Genomic DNA, 24,902 nt, shown 5'->3' on the forward strand with positions numbered 1-24,902 from the left:
TAAGTACCTTTACTGTAGGAAAGCCTTGCTGTGTTCTGTCCTTTACTGAGCCACGACTACCCTCAGTTAGGTACCGAGCTCTGTGCTGGGTCTCAGGTTGTACAACTATCTTCAGCTCCTTTCCCTCACTTTTAACAGGATACTGTCCGCACAACATAGGGCTCTTCTTTACTCCAGTTCCTTTTTGGTTTTCCAATGTTCTGAGAAGTCAAAGCACAAAGTGGAAAAAGTATCAAAAAGAGTTTTCTACAAAAGTCATCTAAGATAAAGGAAGAAAGAGAATAGGCAATAACATTAAAAAAACTGATTATCTTACTGACAAAATAAAAGACAGCCTAAGGGACACTACATTCCATAAGTAAAGTATTTTTAAAACTTTTGTAATTAAAGAGAATGTATATATGTATATAACTAAGTCACTCTGCTGTATAGCAGAGATTGGCACAACACTGTAAATCAACTATACTTCAATTAAAAAAAATTGAAAATAAAATTTGGTGGTAAAGTTGGACAGGGATGACAAAGAATGCGTATGTGTGGCAGGAGGAAGGAAGACTGAATGCAATAAACCAAGAATAACAGGAAAGACAATAGCTAATGTCACTATAACCTTTCACATTGCACTTCATTCAAAGTAAAGTTTAAAAATTACATATATGTGTGAGTGTTACCTAAAGCTACAAGATTACTATTATTTTCTAATAGGACTTACAAAGCAAAAGAAAAGTGGGGGTAGCACAAAGACACAAACAAACAAAAAAACACAAAAGGCCTTAAAGAAACTGAAGGAACATGTACATATTCTTTTGGATATTTTCCTTAGTACATCAAATTGAGAAAATTATACTAAAAAAAAAAAAATCAGTGATTCAATTTTAATTTGGAAATTAGCTTTACTCTAAACAATCTTTCTCAGAAGTTAAATTTTTCAGAGTACTTTAATTTGTGATTAATTAAATAATTAAAGCCCTCAGCATATAAAAAATTTATAATCTGTGCTTTACAGATAGGCAATCTAACTTACTTTTTTTAATTGGGTTTCTAATGTTTATTTGTATATTATGCATTTGCTATGCAGAATGTATGTTCAAAGAAAAATATTTCAAATGGTGGTTAGGACTTCAGGTCAACACATTTAATCTGAAGTACTGTATATATGTGATAAAAATAAATAGAAAACAATACTATTAGTTTAAAAATTACCTACGTATATTTAAAAATAGAGTCAGGGCCTATAATGCTTTCTGTATCACTTTCCCAGTCCTAGGTTTACACTCAAATTGAAAATAAAGGAGCCAAGAGATGACTGTGGACAAAATCCTGTCCAAAAGCAAACAGGTCCTAGGAGAAATATTATGACTTCAAACATAGAGGAGCAATGGTGGCTAAGCAGCCTTAAATCTAGCTCTAATGTTTACCTCTTCATTTCTAACCAAGTTGTTAACTCAGTCATCAATAATAAAGAGGGAAAAGGCTATGTTCTCAATGGAATTTTGGATTGGGGTGAATCCATGGCTAGGATGCAGTAAGGTATGCAGTTAGACTGACTGGGTGAGAGGAAGGGTTCTGAAGGGAAGTACTTTGCTCAATCATCTTCATATTCCCTAAACCTTGCACAATTCCTGAAACAAAAGATGCTGAAAAAGTATTTGTTGATGAAGGCAAACTTGTTGATGAAGTTTGACATAATTAAGTCAAAGATTACCTGTGTAAGTAATTTAAAAGGCCCTGGAAGAATAAATTCTATGAACGAAAGTATCAAGTCAAAGTCAGAACAAAGGGCAATAAATCCTATTTTTTCATCATTCTGGGTAGAAATTCAAATATTTGCACTGAATACAATGTGCAGTACTTTGCATACTATAATGATACTGTTTTATACTCATTAAAAAAAATCAAAGCAAAAATATTCATCTACTTAAGCTATGTAAAAACATTCTCTAAATATGCACTGAAAGGGACTAAAAGAAAAAACAGCAAAATCTAATAGTTCTATTGATTTATTAGATTATAGGTTATTTATTTTCTTCTATTTTTCTGCATTTTTCAAATGTTTGTAATTAATATCTATTAATTTTATAATAGGAAAGGGAACACTTTAGTCTGAAATATAAGGAAAATTTAGCATATCATTAATTTGGCAAGATGTGGCTTTTGTATTCATTTATGCTGGCCAAGCTAATACTTATGAGGGTAAATAGATGATATTGAGTTTTACTATTTCAATAAAACAAAATATTTCACTTGGGATGAAAATTTTAAGTTGATAAAGTATACACATTATGGCTTAAAGAAGAATAGCACATGTAATCAAACAATTTCTGAAATGATACTTTTAAAAGCCCTTAAAACTAACTTTATTCTCTAGGCTTAAATGTAAAAATTGAATACATACATATTTAGATCCCTAGCTGTGTAAAACAATAAAAACATCAACTAATTCTTAGAAAAGCAGTCATTCAAATTACTAATTTTTAATGCATTATGGCTTAAGGAAAAAACAAGAAAATAGCAGCTAATTGTATGGGATTTTACTTCTAAGTGATTATCTAAAAAGAAAATCCACTGTCTTGGAATATTCTATTCAGAACTTAAAATGACACAAATTCCTTTGTGCTGTACATCCTTCTGGTTGCCTGTCACAAAAATAATTTTCACTATAAAATGCCTAAAACAGGTTTCACATGCAGGTGACATCATATCTTAATTTCTAGGAATATCTAAAGAGACATTGGCTACTGATTCTCAGGACATTTAGGTGAAGAATTTAAGAAAAATATGGCTAGGAATGTTTAAATACTGGGTAGTTTTTTAAAAATGATTTTGTTTTCTTAATAAACTCTTTCATATAACATTTTATTCATACAAAAATGCTATTTCCATCTTGAAGATCAATAAAAACTGCTGTACTCAACATGTTTGAGGGTACATTTCCTATAATTTAGCATTATATAAATAGAAATTTTATGGCAAAATTTCTTTCATGTTTCTAACATCTTCCTTATTGAAGAACATAGAACTTTAGTTTGAGATCCCCTTAAAAACTGTTTTCAAAGGCCTATTTTTCTATATTTATATATGGTTTTATCCTTTCCTTAATATAGTTCTTATAAATTCAAAGTTTAAACTTCTTCTATCATTTTCATATGCTAGTGTCAAATATTTTTCCATTACCTAAGAAGCTGGACATTTCTTCTGCTGCTTGATGAGTTTCTGTTCCATGAATTATTTCATGAGAGATTTTGTCTTGACAAATGTTATTATACTTTCCCTGGGTAACCTCAAATCATTTCTAAGATATATCTATCATACAAAAGCAGAAGCAGAAAAGATGTAGGTCAAGATATCTCTTTAACAGCAACTGCAAATCATGTGTGTTGACTAACTGTAAGTCAAAATTTTATTTGTTCTTCATTCTGAACTTTAACATTTATTTCAGTATAAAAATGAAAATCTCTCTTACGGAACTTAAAAAAAAAAAAAAACACTTTCTCCACAGAAGCCCGAATAAACACATACCTGTATTTAATGATAGACACATATGAGCCTTTTAAATCTCTGCTACTGCGTTTCAGAGCATTTTCTATAGATAACGGTTCTACAGATATGTCCTAGAATTGTTGACTCTGCTAATGGCAACACTTTAGGAAAGGGTATATGTTGTTTTCTTTTAGATAATTTCCTAATCTGGACTTTCTAAAAATGAAAAATATGTAAATGTGCGTTTTTATTTACTATCATCACCCCAAAGGAGTTTTAAATGAGAGTAGAGAAGAAAGTAGTATAGAATAATCATTACTTAAATGGTAGGTATTACTTTAAAAATATACTGAGAAAATATTTAAGGACAAGTTTAATACACATTAAGAATATTCTCTACAACTCTCAACCAGATTTTTAACTTAAAATATACCAATGATGTAATCAAATAGTGAAACAATCAAAAGCATCTCCATCATATTCTGTGACAGCCTGAAATTGTAGGAGATCCTGGGTCAACTAAAGGACCATACATACCCTGCCACCCAAAAAAGTAATCTCTCAAGATCCAGTGAGTTAAATTCTATCAAACTATGCTGAATATACTGTAGGAAAATCTAATCAAAAGTCTAGAAATTAAATGTTACAATAAAAGTATTAAAGGAATCAGAAAGTTAAAAATAAGTCATAGTATTCTCTACTTCAGAAGTGAATATTCTATAATATAGCTATTGAAACATATTTAGTGAGTGTTGTGAACTGGCAGAGATGAATGAAAACTCAAACAGGCACCATGATCCTGGTTCTATCACCCTTTAGATATATAACCCAGAATCACAGAAAAAAAAAAAAAAAGTGATACATTTATTTTTTTAAAAATCCTGAATTGGCATAATATATTAAAGAAAAAGCTTAAAATAAATACATGAATCTAAGTTGAGAATCAAACTATCAATTAGTTTTTCTTGTTTTCATCAAATAAAAGAAAAAAGGGAAATAAAGACTAAAATCTTCACAAAAACGGAAAATGACTGAATCATTTGGGGAGACAACATGAAAGGGAATACAAACTAGCCCTCTGTAAATGTTTGTTTTAGCTGGAGTCATTGCATCACTAGTTATTTCTATGAATAAAAATATTTTAAAATTCTTTTAAAGTATAAGTCCATTTGAAATTAAAAAATCATTTCTAAACAGATTATTTTCATTTTCTACTAAATCTTACCCATACTAAGATAACTATTGGCAAAATCTACTGGTATTTTATTTTCTTCTCTAGTGAAACCTGATAATTTTAAGTTAAAATTTTCATGTTATTTCAATGATAAAACTAGTATCTTTGCTTTAGATGCAAACTTGAGCTGAGCAATTAAGAAAAATGAGGAATGATTTATTTTTTTGTTTTGCATAATGGTGAGAGAACTTTAAAAAAATGTGAATACCAACCCATTTCCTGCTTTTGAGTTGCCTTTGTTGTCCGTGGTAAGCTGAGAAAGCACATAGTGAGGTGCTTTGGCACTGTCGGCATCAAATATATCCATATTAGACTCTTCACAATCTCGTCGTTTGACCCCCGGCCTCTGCTTTGGATTTCGTTTTCGTGATTTACGAGGTACCTCAGTGTTATCATTGTAGGAACTGGTGCTCATGTTACTGAAGTTGGAGGGGGAATCCTCCATCCACATACTGCAGCTCTGCTCAGATTCCAATCCACACCCCTCATCCTGGCAGGACATCCGACTGTTATCCAGCAAGTCCTCAGGTGGTGGTGAGATGTACAAGACTGTGTGCCTCTTCGGTGTTGATGGATGCTGCTGAACTGTGTTACTGGTTAACTGCTTTTCACTTACCCCTCGGTTACTTACCCCCAAGGCTGAGGAGCAGCTCTCCACTTGCATAGCCTTGCTGTCGGTGACTGAGGTAGAATAAATGGTAGGGCTGGAAGAGGTGGTAAAGGAGCTGCAAGCACCGCCCATGGAGGAAGAGGAGGGAGCTGAAGAAGCATCTGCAGTGTACAATTTAAGAGTAAATACACTATACATGTTTTCACCTATGCTGGCTAGCAGTCCCATTGAAAATGTGATTTGTGAACTGATTGTTTTTCCCCAAAATGAATAGTTGGAATTTGGTTAAGTTTTAGAATATAAATGCTTCAAGCAATACAAGGCCTAAAAAATGCAATTTTTAAAAATGCCCAAATAGCATTATTTTACTTGTGTTATAATTGATAGATTTTTTAAAATCTAATTTAATGTTTTAAGCTGTAAAGCAAAAACAAAGCTTTTATTGCCTCAGCTGGATAGTTCCACTGAATTTTAATCATTTAAAATAATAAAAAAAAACCCCAATATGAAATATATGCTTGTGGTCCACATTCAATGCCAATTAAATAATTCATTATAGAATTTGAAAAGTGGGACTGTGCTTAGCCACAAAATATTAAAATAAGTTTCTAACCTATGAAGCAGAGAACTACAGGTCATTTTTAATGCAGACACTCCCTGCTTCAGAGGCAAATCCTGGAATAAAAATATGAGAAAATAAATGAGAAAAGAGCTGCTGATTATTCCAGATATCAATTATAAAATGAGAAATAAATAGAAAAAATATATCATCAACTGAATTGGAGGCAAAATGGAACTGGTACCGTCACTATGATTGTTTTAAAATCTACAAGAATAAAAGTGAAAAAGGTTTGATTTGGAACATGCTGGGCTGTAGAAGATAAGCAAGTTAACCACTGAGGGTCTCCAGAAGTTGGAAGTGGCAGTTCAAAACCATGATCTCTAAAATAAATAAATCCACCCTTTATCGCAGAATGAAAAACAGAAGAAGGACGTATTATTGGATGGATTTTTCTTATTGGCAATTGGTTACCACTGTCCATTTCCTCTCTCTTTAAAAGGCCTCCTTGATTTTAACTATTAAGGGAATTTCTTCAGATGAGTTAACAGTAAATTTTATTGGCTGAAGTCTAACAAAAAAGAGTTAAACAGAAAAAAATCTCTGGAGAGAACCAGAATTAGTTCTTATAAAAAGGTTTTTTATAAAACCATTTACCTATTATGCCTAACAAAAAAAGTCAAAAGTAGATCTTTTCAAAATGTGTGGCAACTGGCATAACAACTCATTGAAAAATGCTACTACTAAACCCTTAACAACATAATATCAAGAGGCACACTAATAATGTTAAAGTTGGAAGTTATCAGTCCTATACAATTTTATCTTGTATAAGATAAGGAAAGGTTTACAATCATAAACACATACAAAAATGAAAATAGGTAACGTGACAGACAACTAAAAATATGTTTAAATCTAAAATTAATTTTTATCTATAGCCATGTATGCTACTGTTTTAAAGTGGTGTAATATGATAAACTTAAAACTGTGATGTGCAGTTACTGGAATTGCAACATCCACATCAATTATATAAAGAGTGAAATGTCAGAATGCCAATGTTTCGATAATCAAAAGCCAAGTGCCAAAGATCTATTTTTAAATTGAAAACATGCACCAAAACACTTAAACCATTTGAAAGAACTAAATGCACCCACAATTTTTCATTGCTGTCAAGGCTGAAGAGCACAGTTATTAATATTAGCCATCAATAATGAAATCTACATAATGCCACATGGAAAGATTTTTCTCAACTACCATGAGTTAAAGCACTTAGAGCATTTAGATGATACCAGTTCCATTTTCCAGTTTGTATCCTTGTCAAATGCAGTAGCTGAAATTGGAAAATTCAGTCACTTTAAACTGCATTCCAATTTAAAGAAAAATTTTTATCAATTTCGTATCATGCATTAATGCAATGTTTTCTTAGTAAATAAATATTTTAAAAGATTTGTAAAAACTACAAAATCTAGATACTAATGTCAGTGACAGTTTAGGAGCTGATTTGTAGCCACTTTGGGTTTAAATAACAAGGTTTTTCCTTATTTTTTGAAAAATATTACAGAATTCATTTTAGAAAAAATAGAGAAGGTATTATGTCTAACATTCCTCCATCTGTTCCAACTATTGGCAAAAAAGAAACTAAACTTTTTGTGTGTATGAGTCTATGTTCATCATTTTCAGAGAAATACAAGTATGCAGCATGCAGTATTTGCAGTGGAACACACAAAGCATGCAGCATGAATTCTGTGAACTTGTATTTCTACAAAGCAGCTTTCCCCCACCCACTCTTTTTGAATCTAAGTACCATGCACATGAGAATGCAGAATATGAACATCTCAGGGATCCCTGTCCATGACAGATGGAAAGTTAGGTGAAATGTAATCATGAACTCAAAAGCAAGTTATATATTTATGAATTTAATATGCAAGCTATAACCTAGCATTGCTCTTTGAAGTATGTGTGATTTTATCTTGCAAATCTTATTTAAAAATCATGGTTATAAAACCCAATTGATTTAACTGTACATAAATATCTGTTCTGGGACAGGTATGCCAAACTGTGATCTCATACCCTACATAAGTTAAAATATTCTATACATTTTCCTTTGACACCTAACACACATTATGAATATTTTACCTGCAGTTTCCTGGATATACTTACTAAATAAAAAAGTTCATTAGCACAAAACTATAAAGCTGAAAACATAAACTCTGTCAAAAGACAGTAGTATCATTTAATTTTAAAAAATTACTTTTTAAAGGTTACCTCAGTTTGATCCTAAATTACAAAGGTTCTACTCATTTTAAGAATACAATGAATATAAGACAAATTTTTTTAAACTATAAAACTCTTTACAATAGTATCATTATCCCTCTGATGATGATGAAAATGGTGTATAAAACCCTTCACATAAGCATGTTACATTCTGGTTAGCAAGACATCACCTAAGTGCATTAATAATGCCAGGTGAGGTGGTAAAGTAATAAGGGATAAGAACTATGGGCCCCTAGAGAGTATGGACAACATCTTTCTCATCTTAGACCCTCCTGACACCTAACATACTATGACTTGCATGTAGTAAAAATTCAATTTTTTAATTAAATTGATTTATGAGAAGCCAATATTTGATATGTATGATGAGTTACATTAAAGTTAAACTGGTAAATAAATGTACCAATGTGTTCATAATGGACACATTATCAGGTCAAAAAAAAAAAAGATTTATACCTTGCTATAATAGCATTAACTTATACAGGGAAGGTTCAGAAGTAACTTAAGAGTTTAATGGTAACTACTCACTATTTCTACAAAGAATGTGCTAATAACTTTCTTTCTTGAAACATACATAAGCCAAATTACCTACTTGTGTATTAATCCATAAATTCACTAAAAATAACAAATTCTTAATATTATCTATTAAAAAGTAAATGCATAACATAATAGCAAGAGCATTTTAGATTTCTAAACAGTAATTTGTCATTTCTAAGCATTCCCAAAAAAGCACAATGAATTCCTGGGAATATTAGAAATGTTCTTAAAATATTTACAAAAACGTTTTAATCTATATATTATTAAATTTCAAGAAATAGCTTAACTGACATTCCATAGAATTAAAATGCTAATGTAATCCTGCCTCTTCTATATATTCCTTTATAAACAAAATATGCTAACTACCCCTCCCATCCCTTTTTGGGTTTGAATGCCCATCTTTATCTGTTAGGAATGTAGAGACTATGTTTAATTGCTGCTTATTAAAATAAAAAACTCCAGCATAAAAATGTTTTAATAATTGCTTTTATTTTCTCACCAAGCAGAACAGTCATAATGTATTCTTTTTATAACCTTATAATTTATTTGTTTTTTAAATCCCTTACCAATCCTTCATAAAGTTGAAAGTTTCTTCCTCTTAAAATTATTTACTCACCTAAGTAATGTGTGAATAAATTTTTATTATTTCTTTTATGAAAAAACTTATCTTTGAACTTAAAAGAATTTTATTTTTTTTTTACTTTTTAAAGAGTTTTCTTTCTTTCTTTTTTTTTTTTGATATGGACCATATTTTAAGTCTTCATTGAATTTGTTACAATAGTGCTTCTGTTTTATGTTTGGGGGGTTTTTTGGTCACGAGGCATGTGGGATCTTAGCTCCCGGACCAGGGATCGAACCCGCACCTGCACTGGAAGGCGAAGTCTTAACCCCTGGACTGCCAGAAAAGTCCCCAAAAAGAATTTTATTTTTCCATAGCTTTTTCTGTGACCACAGAGAGCACAGCAACACCAAAGAGAAAACTGATAGACCATTTTTATAACTTACTGACAGAAATTTATAATCTCAAAAGAATAATTTTTAAATTTACAAGTAAAGAAAAGCATCACATCTATAGTATTCTATATCTAAACATAAAAATTTCAGATTTGTTAGATTTATTAATTGGCAGTAGCCAATTACTAGGCCAAATGCCAGTAATGATGGTGAACTTAAACTGTATATTTGGCTTCTTTCAAGAACTGATGTAATCATTAAGGTTCACTATGAATATTCAAAGCACTTGGGATAAAAAGAATAGCAGATAATATCTTCCTGGATATTACAGAATTTGCAAGTACAGTTTAACCTTGAACAACACAGGTTTGAACTGCGTGGGTCCACTTATTCACAATTTTTTTTTTAAATAAATACATACTACAGCACTAGGCAACTTGTGGTTGCTTGAATCTGTGGATGCAGAGCCAAGGATAAGGAGGGCTGAGTGCAAAGTAAGTAATACATGGATTTCTGACTGTGCTAAGGGACAGTACCCCTACCACCCTTGACCCCGTGTTGTTCAAGGGTCAACTATATTATTAATTTGATTGGAAAGATGAAAATGGAGTTTTAAGTGGTACCACACAGAGAAACCCATGTAGTTTATATACTGCTTTCTTAAACTGTATTTTAAAATTAAGAACCATTAGTTCTAGATTTGTAAACGAGAAATTATTTATATTATCATTATCATTTTAGTGCTTTAAATACCATAAAAAAGAGATGATACTTTATGTGGAACTAACTCAACTTTTAATAGAAACCTTTGAAATTAGAAACATTCTTTAAAGTCCTCAAAAGAAACAAATACCTTTCACTGATTTAAAAAAATATGACAGAAATGACATTTAACTAAGCTTCCAAGATAAAAATGTGGTCCCTAGCATTTAAATATGCACTTATATTTTATAACTTCTCAACATCAGTGCAAAATCAGTTGAGTTACCTTAAAAAAGCCGTAAAAATTTGCAAGTGTGCTAAGTGAACCAATAGTGGAACGGAGAGGGAGTAAACTACTGACTGTTCAGAAAATAATAATAAAAATCAACACAGGTCATTTGGAAACAATTTCTGGTCTAAAACCCTTACTGTTCAGTCTCAGTAATTCTTTTTAAGTATTTCCATTTTTCTTACTGGTAACAATGACTTCAAATCTAAACATTTGTCTGATAAAAGTCACCAGATACAAGAATATATTTTCAGATCAAAGAAGAAAGATATTGAGAGAAAAAAATTATAAGGCCAACATTCATGTTGCCAAGGGACTGAAAAATCTAGAACACACAAAGTGGCTGCAAACCTGCTTTGTCAACACCTTACATGCCAACCTTCGTTTTCTACTTTTCTTCTTCTTCTTCTTATAATATTAAGGTAAAGTTTAAAACTTTACAAAAAAGTTTTAGTTTCAATCAGTATCAATCCACTATTTAGAAACAAAAAAAGAAAGGAAGGAAGGAAGAAAGAAAGAAAGAAAAAAGACTTAAGAAGAAGTCTGAAAACGAGACCGACCTATACCCTGGGTGAGATTGGATGGGTTAAATGTCTCTGGCACTATTTGTCTTCACTATTGACAGACACTGTCACACAACCCACCACACGATGCCTGTCTCTGAATGGCGAAGCTAGAATGCAAGTTAAGTGTATTAATAGAAAAAACAACTAGCATCCCAGCATATAAAATAAGCAATCCAGATTACTTTACCAAAAAACAAAAATAAAAACAAAACAAAAAAACCCAAAAAACCAAAATTGTAGGGTCGATCATTTAATTTACATGTTTAAAACAGTTCTAATTTCCCATTTGTACTTTTCCCACCCAACATAGGTTTACATGCTACTATAAGCAATGTTTTAAAACAAACTTTAAAAAATTAAATTATTAACATCCAAATAAATGCATGTGGGTAAATTTCTTATTCAAAATTTTTGTTAACTCATATTCACCAATTTGTTCTCCTGTTTACTAATGCAATCTAATCCATAAGCCAGAATGTTCTCTCTAGGTGTTTTTAAACTATGCCCTTACCCAAATTCCCTTAAAGAGTATACGACGATATGTTCTGACCAATACACTCAAGCACTAAAAAATATATACATTTTACCAGCAAAAGAGTAGTTTCATTTCTCAGGCCAACTTCCAAACACTTCCTCATCACCCCCCCCTCCAAAAAAGTTACTAATTTACACTTTTTAAAAAGATTCTTGGCCATGCCGTGCAGCATGGGATCTTAGTTCCCTGACCAGGGATCAAACCCTTGCCCCTGCATTGGAAGTGAGGCATCTTAACAAATGGACCACCAGGGAAGTCCTAATTTACACTTTTAAATTAGATATGTTACTGTGCATAAAACGTTTGATCCTAGAGGCTCTATTTAAAAAAAATAATTAGCACTATTGCTGAAGCTGAAGGGGTTGTTACTGATTTACTAGAGACCATCCTTCTCTCCTTCAGTCCATCAAACTGCCAGTCATAGTTCTAATACTACACAATAATTACTCTCCCGCTTTTAATCTAAATTCTCCTAAAATAATTATTTTTATCTTGTCTGAGTGCCATTAATAAACATTCACAGAGTATTTATTAAAGAATGTTTCCTGAAAAATAAAATGCTTACAAAATTTGTAAGTGTCCTGACACTGAAAGCAATGTTTTAAATATATATTTTATCCTATTCAACCCTAAGTATTTAATCACAGTGTAAAATAGGTACTAGGTACATATTACACAATCTGTTTTTTAAATCCTTTTCTCTTGGAAGACAAAGATGCTTTCTATCATCCAGTGATTTTAAGTACTACAGGGTAGCATCAGTCATTGATACTGGGTGGAGACCAAAAATCCCAGAAAGAATCCTCACTCTCAAATAATTTAAACACAAAAGGGAATAACTATACTAGCTGACGACTACATTTATTGTTGTCAAAGACCCCAGGAAGAACAGGGTTTTTTAAACAAAAAGACAGCAATTATACTACTTGAAAGGTAATGTTTACTTTAAGACAAAAAGAGAGATTACCACCACATTAACTTAAGAACTGGAGAGAAAAAAACAGTTCTGAGGGATGCTATTTGAAGGTCACTTCAATGCTTTATCATATAATACCTTTTAAAATAGTTTAAATTAAATAATAGTCATTCCTATCAACTCTAGTCCAATGTCTTCATATTTCTTCTTTATCAGAGGTGACCAAAAAAGGGAAAATAGTATTTGTATCATTAAAATCTTCTGATATAATAATTCAGAATGGTTTTACAACTGGATCTGGATTACAGTGTACATTAGATCCAATTGTAGATAAAATGTCTAGACAAAAAACAGAAGTCATAAATTGCTCTACTAGAAGTTTTGATAATTGATCACGCAACTTTATCATTTCATTTTTTAAAAAGTGGGAAGAGAATTCTAGGAAGAATACTTAATCAGTCAACTTTGCAGAATCATCCCTTTGGGAAGTGTCTGTTCTCCCTATGATTCATCATCCTCTAGCAATGCTTCTTTTATTTACAAGGGCTCCTAGTGAGAGTGTCAACATTAAAGAGTAAGTCAGAAAGGAAATCCCATGGCCCATGTGTTGTCTGATATGCAAAACTTCAAAATGAGGTAAAAAACAGACTGAGAATGGAAAGAAAGAAGCAAAATAAAGCTAAAAAACTTGTTTTTATAAAAATAAGATCTATTTTTTAAAACCTTACTAACAAATGAAAGGAGAAATCCATGTGGGAGGGAGGTCAATGTTTACCGAACGATCACTGATTATCAGGCAGTATTAAGTATTTTACATATTTACCTTCATAATAATCTTAAGAAAAAGTTGTTGTTACTGTCTACTTACAGGGGTAATATGAGAAATTTACTGAACTTCCACAAGGTTCTGTCTATATGATAGAAATGATATGATAGCAATCAGATTCAAATTAGGTCTTTATGATTCCAAAGCTCATGCTAATTTTATTATATTTCACATATGGGAAAAGAGAAATAATGTCATAGAAACAGGTGAAGTCTTTTGTTGTATCCTACCCTAATCAATTCCCCTCACTCCAGTCCCAGCTGGAGTGTTTTTATACAACTTTATTACTATTATTTATACAACTAATTATTATAAAACAATTAGTTATGGCAATACTTTTTGCTTATTATCAATCTTATTGGTAGCATAAAAAAGTAAGCCTACTTCTGTGCATTAATTTCTTAATGTGAAATTCTACAAAACACATAAACAAAAAAAGAAATTGTGTCTATTTGATGTATGTAATTTGTCTATGAATGGCTGAGAATCTGTGTGCAGTTTTAAAATGCTATTCTATAGACTCAGGTAATATAAAAATCTGCTTATTCTACCAGAAAATGAAAAAACCACAATATTTATAAAAGTTGCTAAAAATTAGCAAGAGGACCAAAAAAGGTAAACATTTAGGGAATAAACCATTAATAGGCCATGTGTACTTTCTGTCAGTGAAAATGTATAATATAGATAGTCTCCTGAATTGGTAACTGTTTCTGAATTAACCATTATGGCCCAAGTTTGCTGATGCTCTCCATTCTAATAACGCAGATGTTAGTAGTACACATCTATACATACGTACATACACACATATTTCTATATGTATAAATGTATGTATTTAGATTTACTATGTAATTTTAAAAGTCAGAATGAGGAGAAAAGTTTTTAAACATGTTGTTACTTCAACGTGTTTGTAGCTAGGATCTGACTTCCTTCTGGAAGTGGTCCAGTTTTCTAGGAAAAGTAGGAATGACCATATGGAATAACCAAGATCAATTCACACTTCAGCTCACAACATCAATATGTAGGTTACATAGGTGAATTACTTTTCCTGTTAATGGGCTTTGGGTTTAATCTTCGGAATATATACTACATAAATGGCCCAAATTCTGAAATATGTTGACCTAGTTAGCCCAGGAGAGCAGTCAAAGGCAAATTTGCTCCTTAAATTTAGTCAACTCAAGAAAATAAGAATTACATAACTGCAAGTATCTTCTAACACTAGTAAACAAGTTACAATAAATTCAATGGGCTAAGTACTCTGTTACTGTAAATAACTTTTATAAACAATTTATATTCTTCTAGAAATAATATTCCTATTTTTTAGATCCTGAAACTTGCAGAGGAGAATGAGTATGGCTTTTTCAACTCAATGTCCTACACACTGCCTAGTCCAGGATCTTGTGTTTCCCTAATTGAAGTGACAGAACATTATGCTAAATTCCCTAAAGTACAATGGCAAGGAGAAAAGAACTTAGACCTTAGTGGGAAAGAAGAGAGGTGTCTTGTGCCTGGAAGGATTGAGTTATGATATGATATGATGGACGGATCATATATATATGATATCCATATCCACACCATATGATATGATATGGATCATATGGATCACTTCATGTAAATTGTAAAGTACAATTCCTATCACATAGTAGGAACTCAAAAATGATAGCTTATATTTTCTTCAACTCAATTTTTGTATAGTTTTGCTGTTATGGATGGTCTACAAATTTCTATGATTTTAATTTAGGTGATTAAGGTGTCTGAAGTATTGGGATAGCCAAAAAGTTCATTCGGGTTTTTCTGTAACACCTTATGGAAAAACCTGAATGAACTTTTTGGCCAAACCAATAAATTAAAGCATAGTTGTTCTTTGATTATAGGACATTATTTAGTTCTCTAGTGTCCCCTCCTATACTGTAAATAGCACACAGTTAAGTTCTTTCAGTATAGAAAATACCTGTTAGGTACTTGCTGTAAGCATAAAATTCAAAGCACTATTTAATAAGTCTCTTCCAACAGAAAAGTTTATTATATGGATCACTTCATGTAAAATTATTAACTTTAATTACAGCCTTTAAAAACTTTTGTATGTGCTTTATTAGTGTATATACCTATACATGTTAAAAACTGCTACCAAGTATTCATGTACTGAGATATTATTTCTAAAGAGGACTAATATATAATTCCTGAAAGTAAAATAACAACTTTATGAAAACAACAAAAGAATTACTAACTAGTTATTCTTAAGATTCTCTGGCTGAATTATAAAACCTATGGTTTGATTAATTCATTGTTTATTTCAAGAATTAGAATTAAAACATTTTAAAGAAACCTGAAATAATTACCCTAGCAAAATATTTTGATATAAACTAATAAACATGATGCTACATCCCAAGATGAGGACAAATAGAATTTAGGATAGAACAAGAAAATAATTTGATTTCTTAAAATGAAGAGTAAAGTTTATTGTTCACTTCTGTGAAAGACTCCCTATTTTAAATAAATTAAGACAATCTAAGGATAAAACTGTAAACATGTAAGTAGATTTTTAAAAATACTCGATTGGTATGTGAATTATATCTCAATAAAGCTGTTATTTAAGAAAAATATCTGCCATATCTCTTTTCAAAAATCCAAAATTCTAGTGTAACTGTTTTAGTTCTCCTTAATAATACTTCTTATATTTTAGTTCCTTCCAACCTATACTGTAGGATTAAAGAAACAAACAAAAAGAACCCTTTCACAACTTTCATTTCTTCTTGATCAACTCCTTATTTTGCCAGAATTTATCAATTCATGTAGATAACTTTTTTTTAATAAGTGATAATTTTAAAATTTATTTATTTATTTATTTATTTGGGTCTTTGTTGTGGTGCACTGGCTGCTCTAGTTGCAGTGAGTGGACTCTAGAGTGTGCGGGCTCAGTAGTTGTAGCACGTGGCCTTAGTTGTAGTATGTGCCATCTTAGTTCTCCCACCAGGAATCGAACCCTGGGCCCCCTGCATTGGGAACGAAGAGTCTTAACCACTGGACCACCAGGGAAGTCCCTGGATAACTTTTTTGTGTTAGGAAAACAGTCTCTGTCTTAATTACTAAGAACCTACAATATTCTTCAGAAAGTCTGTACTTCTAAAACTTTTATTCATTTATATATTGAACCTCAAACTCCTAAGAAACTTTCTAGTGCGACAAAAACAGATGCCTTTTAAAAATGGGGAAGAGTACAGATTTCAGACTGTTGATTTCCAACTACACCTCCCAGATTGTGACACTTGGCCCTATGGAGAGGGGAGGAGTTGTAAGGAAGTAAACCTCTCCCCCATTCCCAACTCTGGGTCTTACCAGATAAAAGATGTTATTAATGAGAGTATGTAAAAGTGTGAATAGTGTAGAAGCAGAAAAAAGGTTTAAGAGACATTCTTTTTACCCAGTATTCTGGATTGTGGATTAGCAGCATCATGTTTACTCATTCCTTCAGTAATACATAAAGGGAAAAAAATCTAGATTGGCGAATCTGAGAAACACATTTTTAATAATTAAATAATTTAAAATGTACATGAACACCTATATGCCCAGCCTCTAAATTTTAAAATTTCAATTGATTTAGAATTTGTGAAACACAAACCTTTATGGCAGAACTAGAAGTCTGTTCCCACCAGGCCCTCATACCTGATAGCAGCCAATCCGGCTCCTTCAAAACTCTGAAGAATTAACTACATCAAGAGTCATCATTTTTATGCATTTCATATTTAAACAGCAAATGCTATAGATTAAAAAAAAAATCAAAGAAGTCTAAATTAATGTATCTTTCCCTAAACATCTAGTCTTTTGGCCAGGAAACACTGAATAACTGGTAAGTTACTCCAAATCTCTTTGACATCTATGTCACTAAGGACATTAATATGTCAAATAAAAAAAGCAACTCTAATTATACATACTAACTGATATCCCTACTATAACTATTCTGCAATTTAAACTCTCTTACCTATAATGTTACATGACAAAGACTCTATTCTACCAATAAGACATTAGAATTCTAGAATAAGACTATGTTGGTTAAAAGTAAACATGTGTAAAAAAAATTACAAACAACTTGGTTTTAGATCGTAGAAATTTTCTGTGTGTGAATATATGAAAATTATCAAGGTCACCTCTTTACTCTCTTCACAATCTTTACAATGTCAATAACTTCTTGATCTAATAAGAATTCATTACTTCAGAATACTTCCTTTGGTTAATTCTTATTTTCATGATTTTTCAACTCAAAGCCTTCATTCAAATTTATCTGGAGAGGATTATGGAGGGAGGGAGGGAAGGAGGGACCTTCAACATTCCATTAGTGACTCAAATTCAAAAACTTTCAATATTTATATATAAAAACTTCTAAAACTGAGTTTGGTATTATTTCAAAGGAAGTGTCGTTCTTTTTCCAAACCTAGCTAACATTTTTTCAGCTTTTAAAAGGAACTGGATCTACTGTCAACAGATGTTAAAAAGCACAGAAGAAACAGACTTTTAGTTCTATACAGATTCAACATGTCTTTAAACAAATCTCAAAAGATACAAAAGAAATCAGTTAGTCAATTTCTACCTGTGGATTTAAAGTGAAATATTTCATTAAAATTAAAAAATATATATTTTATTATCTGATACTATTTTAAAACTAGATTAAATATTTAAATTCCAGAAAAAATATTCAGTGCATATAAAGTGAAACCAGGTCATCTTAACAATTCAATTACTAAAATGTTCACAATTAAATCCACAGAATCTGTTAGAAAATGTCTGGCAACACATGAACAGTGAGCAGGGCTGGTAAGTTTCTTGGCCATGTTTAAAGTTTTCCTGCCCTCAACCAGGAAGGCTGCATATTGCACTATACGGCTCAGGGGAAAGATTGGTACACAAGGTTAACTGGACTTAGGTTAATGCAAATAAGAAAAGTACCCAAAGTTCTATTATAGTACCAATATCCTCATTTAAATCACAACCTTCCGCTTCACTGTTCTTTTTGAAACAAGAAGAATTTACTGAAAACAATGTTTTGATGGATTTTAAGTACCATTTTAAAAGATGAGAGGTATCATATTAGGCAAGAAACCTCTAATTAGTAGGATAGATTAAACTTCAGAGTATATATATGTAATTTTCTAACTTTTTTAAAACACCAAACACACTTAGTAGTCTATAAACCCAACTAAAAAAAGAATTACAGTTGGGCAATCTAATATTACTGAAAGCATTCTTTATTAATTTATCACTAATCAAGACATTTTTCAATTAGCTTGTCTGTCAATCTTATAATTCAATCAAAATTTGAACCAATTTTATATAATTATAAAGTGTATGATTTGAGAGCTGATTAAAAATAAACTTGATAAATTTCAAACATTACTTTCCATACTTTTTCACTGATATAAGAAAATGTCTTTATATAAACATTACATTCAAATCTTCCACTTACTTTCAACTGAATTTAAAATAAGTATAAAGTCACATATGTTTTTAAATGTAGGGAAAAGGTTATAGTAACATGCTACAAACAGAAAAGACACTTGAGTGCTTGAGTCCTTTTTTCAGATTATACAAAATAAAACATTTTCCCCTTTGAGCAAATTTTTTAAAATAATTGTTTTATAGAGACTCAAATATAATTTTCTACCCATAGCTTGGTATTTATAATAACCTTTTTATGTGCAGTGAACAAAAAAACTTTAAACTTGTTCCCATAGTTGAAGATAAGGTCCATTCTGGGAGATGGCACTAATAGATGTGCCAACGTGAAATTTTAAGAAATAACAGTTGTATCAAGAATATTGTATACTGAAAGTTTTTAATGTTAAAAGTATGTAGTTTAAAACCTCCTAAAACAAACCCTCAAATCACACTCTTTGATATGAATTTTCCCAGCACTGTTCATGTTGGCCAGATAATACTTCTTCTTTTAAAAGTAAAATGAAATGCATACCAGCAGCAACTACAGCTGGAGGAGGCGAGCCTGCCTCACCACCACTTGTCTGACTCATTGATGCTACAGATGGTTCTCTAGATGGAGGTAACTGTAACTCCTTTGGGAGAAGATCATAGACAGATTCTGTTGGGGGAAAGGGAAAAAACTTTTTTTAAAAGGAGTATAAGTCAATAACCTAATTATGAGCACAAAATTAATGTCTTTTCACTCATAAGAAGAACTATATTATTCATACACATACACTAAACTTCATATAACTACTGTTGTAAAAATTATTAGCAAATATTTTTCTATTATATACTTTTATTGAACTGAATAATGAATTTTCCATTCATTCTAACCCCTGTTTTCTTCTTGGTTTTATCCCTCATGCTTACGATGATCTACAGAAAAAGTTATTAAAATTTTAAAACTGTATAAAACTAGACAGAAGAGATGTCAAATAACCCAAGATGCTCCAATATCTTCCTTTGGAAAAAAAAAAAAAAAGAGCATAACTTATCATCCTTTACATATGAGATGGCATGTACTAGTGTATATCAGCTTTAAATTGGCTTCTCCAATTAGACCAATCGTCTACTGCTCTTTTACTCAGCACCTTTATCAAATATTTTAATTTGCTATCATAATGCATTTTTCCCTCCTAAAGAAGAGAAAAAGAGAAATGTTATGGCTCAAGGAACTACTTCTTACTCTGAGGTATCTCCAACTCTAGAAAGGCACAAGTATAGGATACTCTTAAATCACTAAGCACAAGTGCCTATATTAGATTATGATTACTTTTCTATCCCAGATTAAAGAGTACTGTATCTTTTTAATATATTTTATAATATTCTAATTGTCCATAAAATCAAATTTACATCTACTATTTAAAAATTGTTTTATAGTTATTATTACATGGTTTTTGGACAGAAATAATTATCAAGATATCCACTAAAGGTAGTAGAATCAATGTTGGAAGAAACTTCAAAAGACCAGTTAGAATCATATGTCTATTTTCTAAAGAATCGAGGCACAGAGTTTAAGGGACTTGCCTAGTATTCTAAGAAAAGCAACATTCCAACTATTAAAGAAGATTATTAACTATTTGTACTAAGTGATTAAAAAAATAAAGGTAGCACTGTAAGACATTTTATCCTTGGGAGCAAACAATACTGTCAGTTAACTGATTACTGAATTCATAAATACTTTGATCCTCCCAGTTAAAATACGTATCCTGAGTTTCATGTGGATAGGAATAAGAAAGAATATCATGAAGGAAAGCTAAAATTAGAAGTTGTAGTATTAAATGATCTCTGTTCACAGTAAAGAATCCACTTAAAAATTTTTCTTTCGAAAAACTATTACCTAACACTTGAAATTTTCATCTTCAAATCATTTAGCAGATGTTACATCTGTCTGAATATAATATGCCCTGACTAAAATTTTTCAGCTTGTTAAAATGTTGCTAAAAAACTTAAGTAGATTACTTCCATCTTTCAAATAATATAGGGGGGATAGTACGAGAAACTAATTAGAACAAATGTCACATCATCAAACATAGATTTTAATACAATTATTTTTCTCAATCCACGTTGAAAACGAGACCCTTATACATAGAAGAAAAGCATATTCAAGACCTTTTTTTGGGGGGGTGTAGGAAAATAAACAAAAAGGAAATATGAAAATAAAAATTAGCTTAGATAAAAAGAGAAAGGATCTACCAAAATGCATTTATGTCAAGGGAAAAAAAACTTAACCTAGTAAAAGCCCCATCACTAACCACATTTCACTTTCCCAAAGAAGGACATAGAGTCTAAATTAGAGGTATAAAAGCAATGTCAATAAAAATACATTGGAAAGTAACTAAATATAGAACTTGTTATATTTCAATCTTCCCTATAGCCTACCCCCAAACCAAAGTAATAAGCAAGTCAAGTGGAAGGTGTAGGAAGCATGGATTCATTCCTTCACCAAAGGTATTTTCTGATTAACTGACTCAAGTGTTTGGAAATTAGAGAAGTCAGAAGTTTCTTCCTATCTATCCAAGGAAAACAGCAGGTAATACAGTCCTTACCATCACAGGCTCTGACTTCAGACAAAACTGTGTTGGCTCTGCTACTTTAAACAACTTCTCTAAGACTTAAATCCTCACTGAAACTCTTCTTTTACCCCATTATCTCAAAGATTCCCTCCAAGATATAACTGTACACCATGACCACATACCTTGGTCTTACTCTCAAGCCTGCTTTCCATAAAACATAAAAAGATTAAAGGGATATAAATTATGCTGTTAGTACTATTGTCCTTTAGTCCTAAATTCAATCCAAATTAAACACTTATACAGTCTCCACTAGCCAATGAGAGAACTCCTGAACAAGAGCACAGGTCCTTCAAATCCATGAAAACAACAAATAGTCCTCCCTCATGTTAAGCTGCCATATCTATTTTTCTTGCATTATCTTTTAAATCAGTTAAATAGATAAGGAGGAATGAAATTCTAGATTTATAAGCAAAGAATATGAAGAAAGAGAATGGGAAATCTATAACGGAAAGGCAGTTTCCTGAGACGACTTCCTTAGATAACTATAACCTCTACTACATTTTTTTTTTTTAAACCTACTAGATTTTAAAAGAATCTACTAGATTTTTTTTTTTTTTTAAAGAGAAAGAATGGTTACAAGGTTTCTTTTCGGGGTGGTAAAAATTCCAAAATTAGATTATGGCAATGGCTACACAGCTCTATAAATATAAATAACTAAACACCACTGAATCTGCACACTTTATTTATTATTTTTTTTAAATTTCCTTACCTAGAGGAACTTACAGTTTAGCAAAAAGCAATACTCTGTTCAACCCTCAGTGCTCAACCTTGTTTGTATAATTCCGCTTATATGAAAAGTCTAGAACAGACAAATTTATAGAGACAGAAAGTAGGATAGTGGTAGCCTAGGGCTGGGTGAATGAAACAAAGATGGGTGACAGCTAAAAAAATATGGGCTTTCTTTTGGGAGTAGTGAAAATACTACAAAATTGATTCTGGTGATGGTTTCACAATACTGTGAAGAGAATAAAAACCTTTCAACTGTATACCTTAAATGGGCAAGTTGTATTATATGTGAATAAGATTGTTAACAAAAAACCTACATAACCGAACATTTGTTATCTCATATTTTCTGTGGACCAGGAGTCTGGGCATGGCTTAACTGGGTACTTTGCTTAGGATCTCACAAAATTGCAATGAAGGTGTTGGGCAGGGCTGTAACCATATTGCTCAGTGCTCAAATTTATCTATTTTTGAAAATTTATTTTATTTTTTATTTTTTTTATACAGCTGGTCCTCATTAGTTATTCATTTTATTCATATTAGTCATACTGACATACATATATGTCAATCCAAATATCACAATTCATCACACCACCACCTCTCACCCCCGCCATTTTCCCGCCTTGGTGTCCATACGTTTGTTCTCTACATCTGCCTCTCAATTTCTTTTTTCTTTTTTTTTTTTTTTTTGCGGTACGTGGGCCTCTCACTGCTGTGCTCTCCCGCTGCAGAGCACAGGCTCCGGACGCACAGGCTCAGCGGCCATGGCTCACGGGCCCAGCCGCTCCGTGGCACGTGGGATCCTCCCGGACCAGGACACGAACCTGTGTCCCCTGCATTGGCAGGCAGACTCTCAACCACTGCACCACCAGGGAAGCCCCGCGTCTCAATTTCTGCCCAGCAAACTGGTTCATCTGTACCATTTTTCTAGGTTCCACATATACATGTTAATATACAATATTTCTTTTTCTCTTTCTGACATACTTCACTCTGTATGACAGTCTCTACATCCATCCACATCTCTACAACTGACCCAATTTCACTCCTTTTTAAGGCCGAGTAATATTCCATTGTATATATATACCACATCTTCTTTATCCATTCATCTGTCGATGGGCATTTAGGTTGCTTCCATGACCTGGCTATTGCAAATAGTGCTGCAATGAACATTGGGGTGCATGTGTCTTTTTGAATTATGGTTTTCTCTGAGTATATGCCCAGTAGTGGGATTGCTGGGTCATATGGTAGCTCTATTTTTAGTTTCTTAAGGAACCTCCATACTGTTCTCCATAGTGGCTGTATCAATTCACATTCCCACCAACAGGGCAAGAGGGTTACCTTTTCTCCACACCCTCTCCAGCACTTGTTCTCTGTAGATTTTCTGATGATGCCCATTTTACCCAGTGTGAGGTGATACTTCATTGTAGATTTGATTTGCGTTTCTCTAATTAGTGATGTTGAGCAGCATTTCGTGTGCTTCTTGGCCATGTGTATGTCTTCCCTGGAGAAATGTCTATTTAGGTCTTCTGCCCATTTTTGGATTGGGTTGTTTATTTTTTGTTTTTGTTTTTTTCTGGTACGCAGGCCTCTCACTGTTGTGGCCTCTCCCATTGCGGAGCACAGGCTCCAGACGCACAGGCTCAGCGGCCACGGCCCACGGGCTGCGCCGCTCCGCGGCATGTGGGATCCTCCTGGACCGGGACACGAACCCCTGTCCCCCACATCGGCAGGCGGACTCTCAACCACTGCGCCACCAGGGAAGCCCTTGTTTTTTTAATATTGAGCTGCATGAGCTGTTTATATACTTTGGAGAGTAATCATTTGTACATTGATTTGTTTGCAAATATTTTCTCCCATTCTGAGGGTTGTCTTTTCGTCTTGTTTATAGTTTCCTTTACTGCACAAAAGCTTTTAGGTTTCATTAGGTCCCATTTGTTTATTTTTATTTCCATTACTCTAGGAGGTAGATCAAGAAAGATCGTGCTGTGATTTATGTCAGAGTGTTCTTCCTATGTTTTCCTCTAAGAGTTTTATAGTGTCCAGTCTTACATTTAGGTCTCTAATCCATTTTGAGTTTATTTTTGTGTATGCTGTTAGGGAGTGTTCTAATTTCATTCTTTTACATGTAGCTGTCCAGTTTTCCCAGCACCACTTATTGAAGACACTGTCTTTTCTCCATTGTATATCCTTGCCTCCTTTGTCATAGATTAGTTCACCATAGGTGCGTGGGATTATCTCTGGGTTTTCAATCCTGTTCCATTGATCTATATTTCTGTTTTTGTGCCAGTACCATATTGTCTTGATTACTGTAGCTTTGTAGTATAGTCTGAAGTCAGGGAGTCTGATTCCTCCAGCTCTGTTTTTTTCCCTCAAGACTGCTTTGGCTATTCGGGGTCTTTTGTGTCTCCATACAAATTTTAAGATTTTTTGTTCTAGTTCTGTAAAAAATGCCATTGGTAATCTGATAGGGATTGCATTGAATCCGTAGATTGCTTTGGGTAGTATAGTCATTTTCACAATATTGATTTTTCCAATCTAAGAACATGGTATATCTCTCCATCTGTTGGTATCATCTTTAATTTCTTTCATCAGTGTCTTATAGTTTTCTGCATACACGTCGTTTGTCTCCCTAGGTAGGTTTATTCCTAGGTATTTTAT

General features: G+C 32.4%; 1 protein-coding gene across 7 annotated transcripts in view; it reads right to left on the minus strand.

Moving 5' to 3' along the window:
• NFAT5 (nuclear factor of activated T cells 5) overlaps window positions 1–24,902 on the minus strand; it is a 132,873-nt gene that overhangs the window by 39,814 nt on the left and 68,157 nt on the right. For 4 of the 7 annotated variants that reach the window (XM_082863373.1, XM_082863372.1, XM_082863371.1 and 1 more), the window contains 3 exons: window positions 19,436–19,561; window positions 4,927–5,485; window positions 8–200 (listed from right to left, as the gene is read on the minus strand). In XM_082863373.1, the coding sequence (XP_082719499.1) occupies window positions 8–200; window positions 4,927–5,485; window positions 19,436–19,561 (878 nt within the window). The other 3 variants (XM_082863375.1, XM_082863374.1, XM_082863376.1) reach the window with 3 other exon arrangements.

The sequence above is a fragment of the Leucopleurus acutus genome (assembly GCF_964270905.1).
Source record: "Leucopleurus acutus genome assembly, chromosome: 20".
NCBI classification, from domain to species: Eukaryota; Metazoa; Chordata; class Mammalia; order Artiodactyla; family Delphinidae; genus Leucopleurus; species Leucopleurus acutus.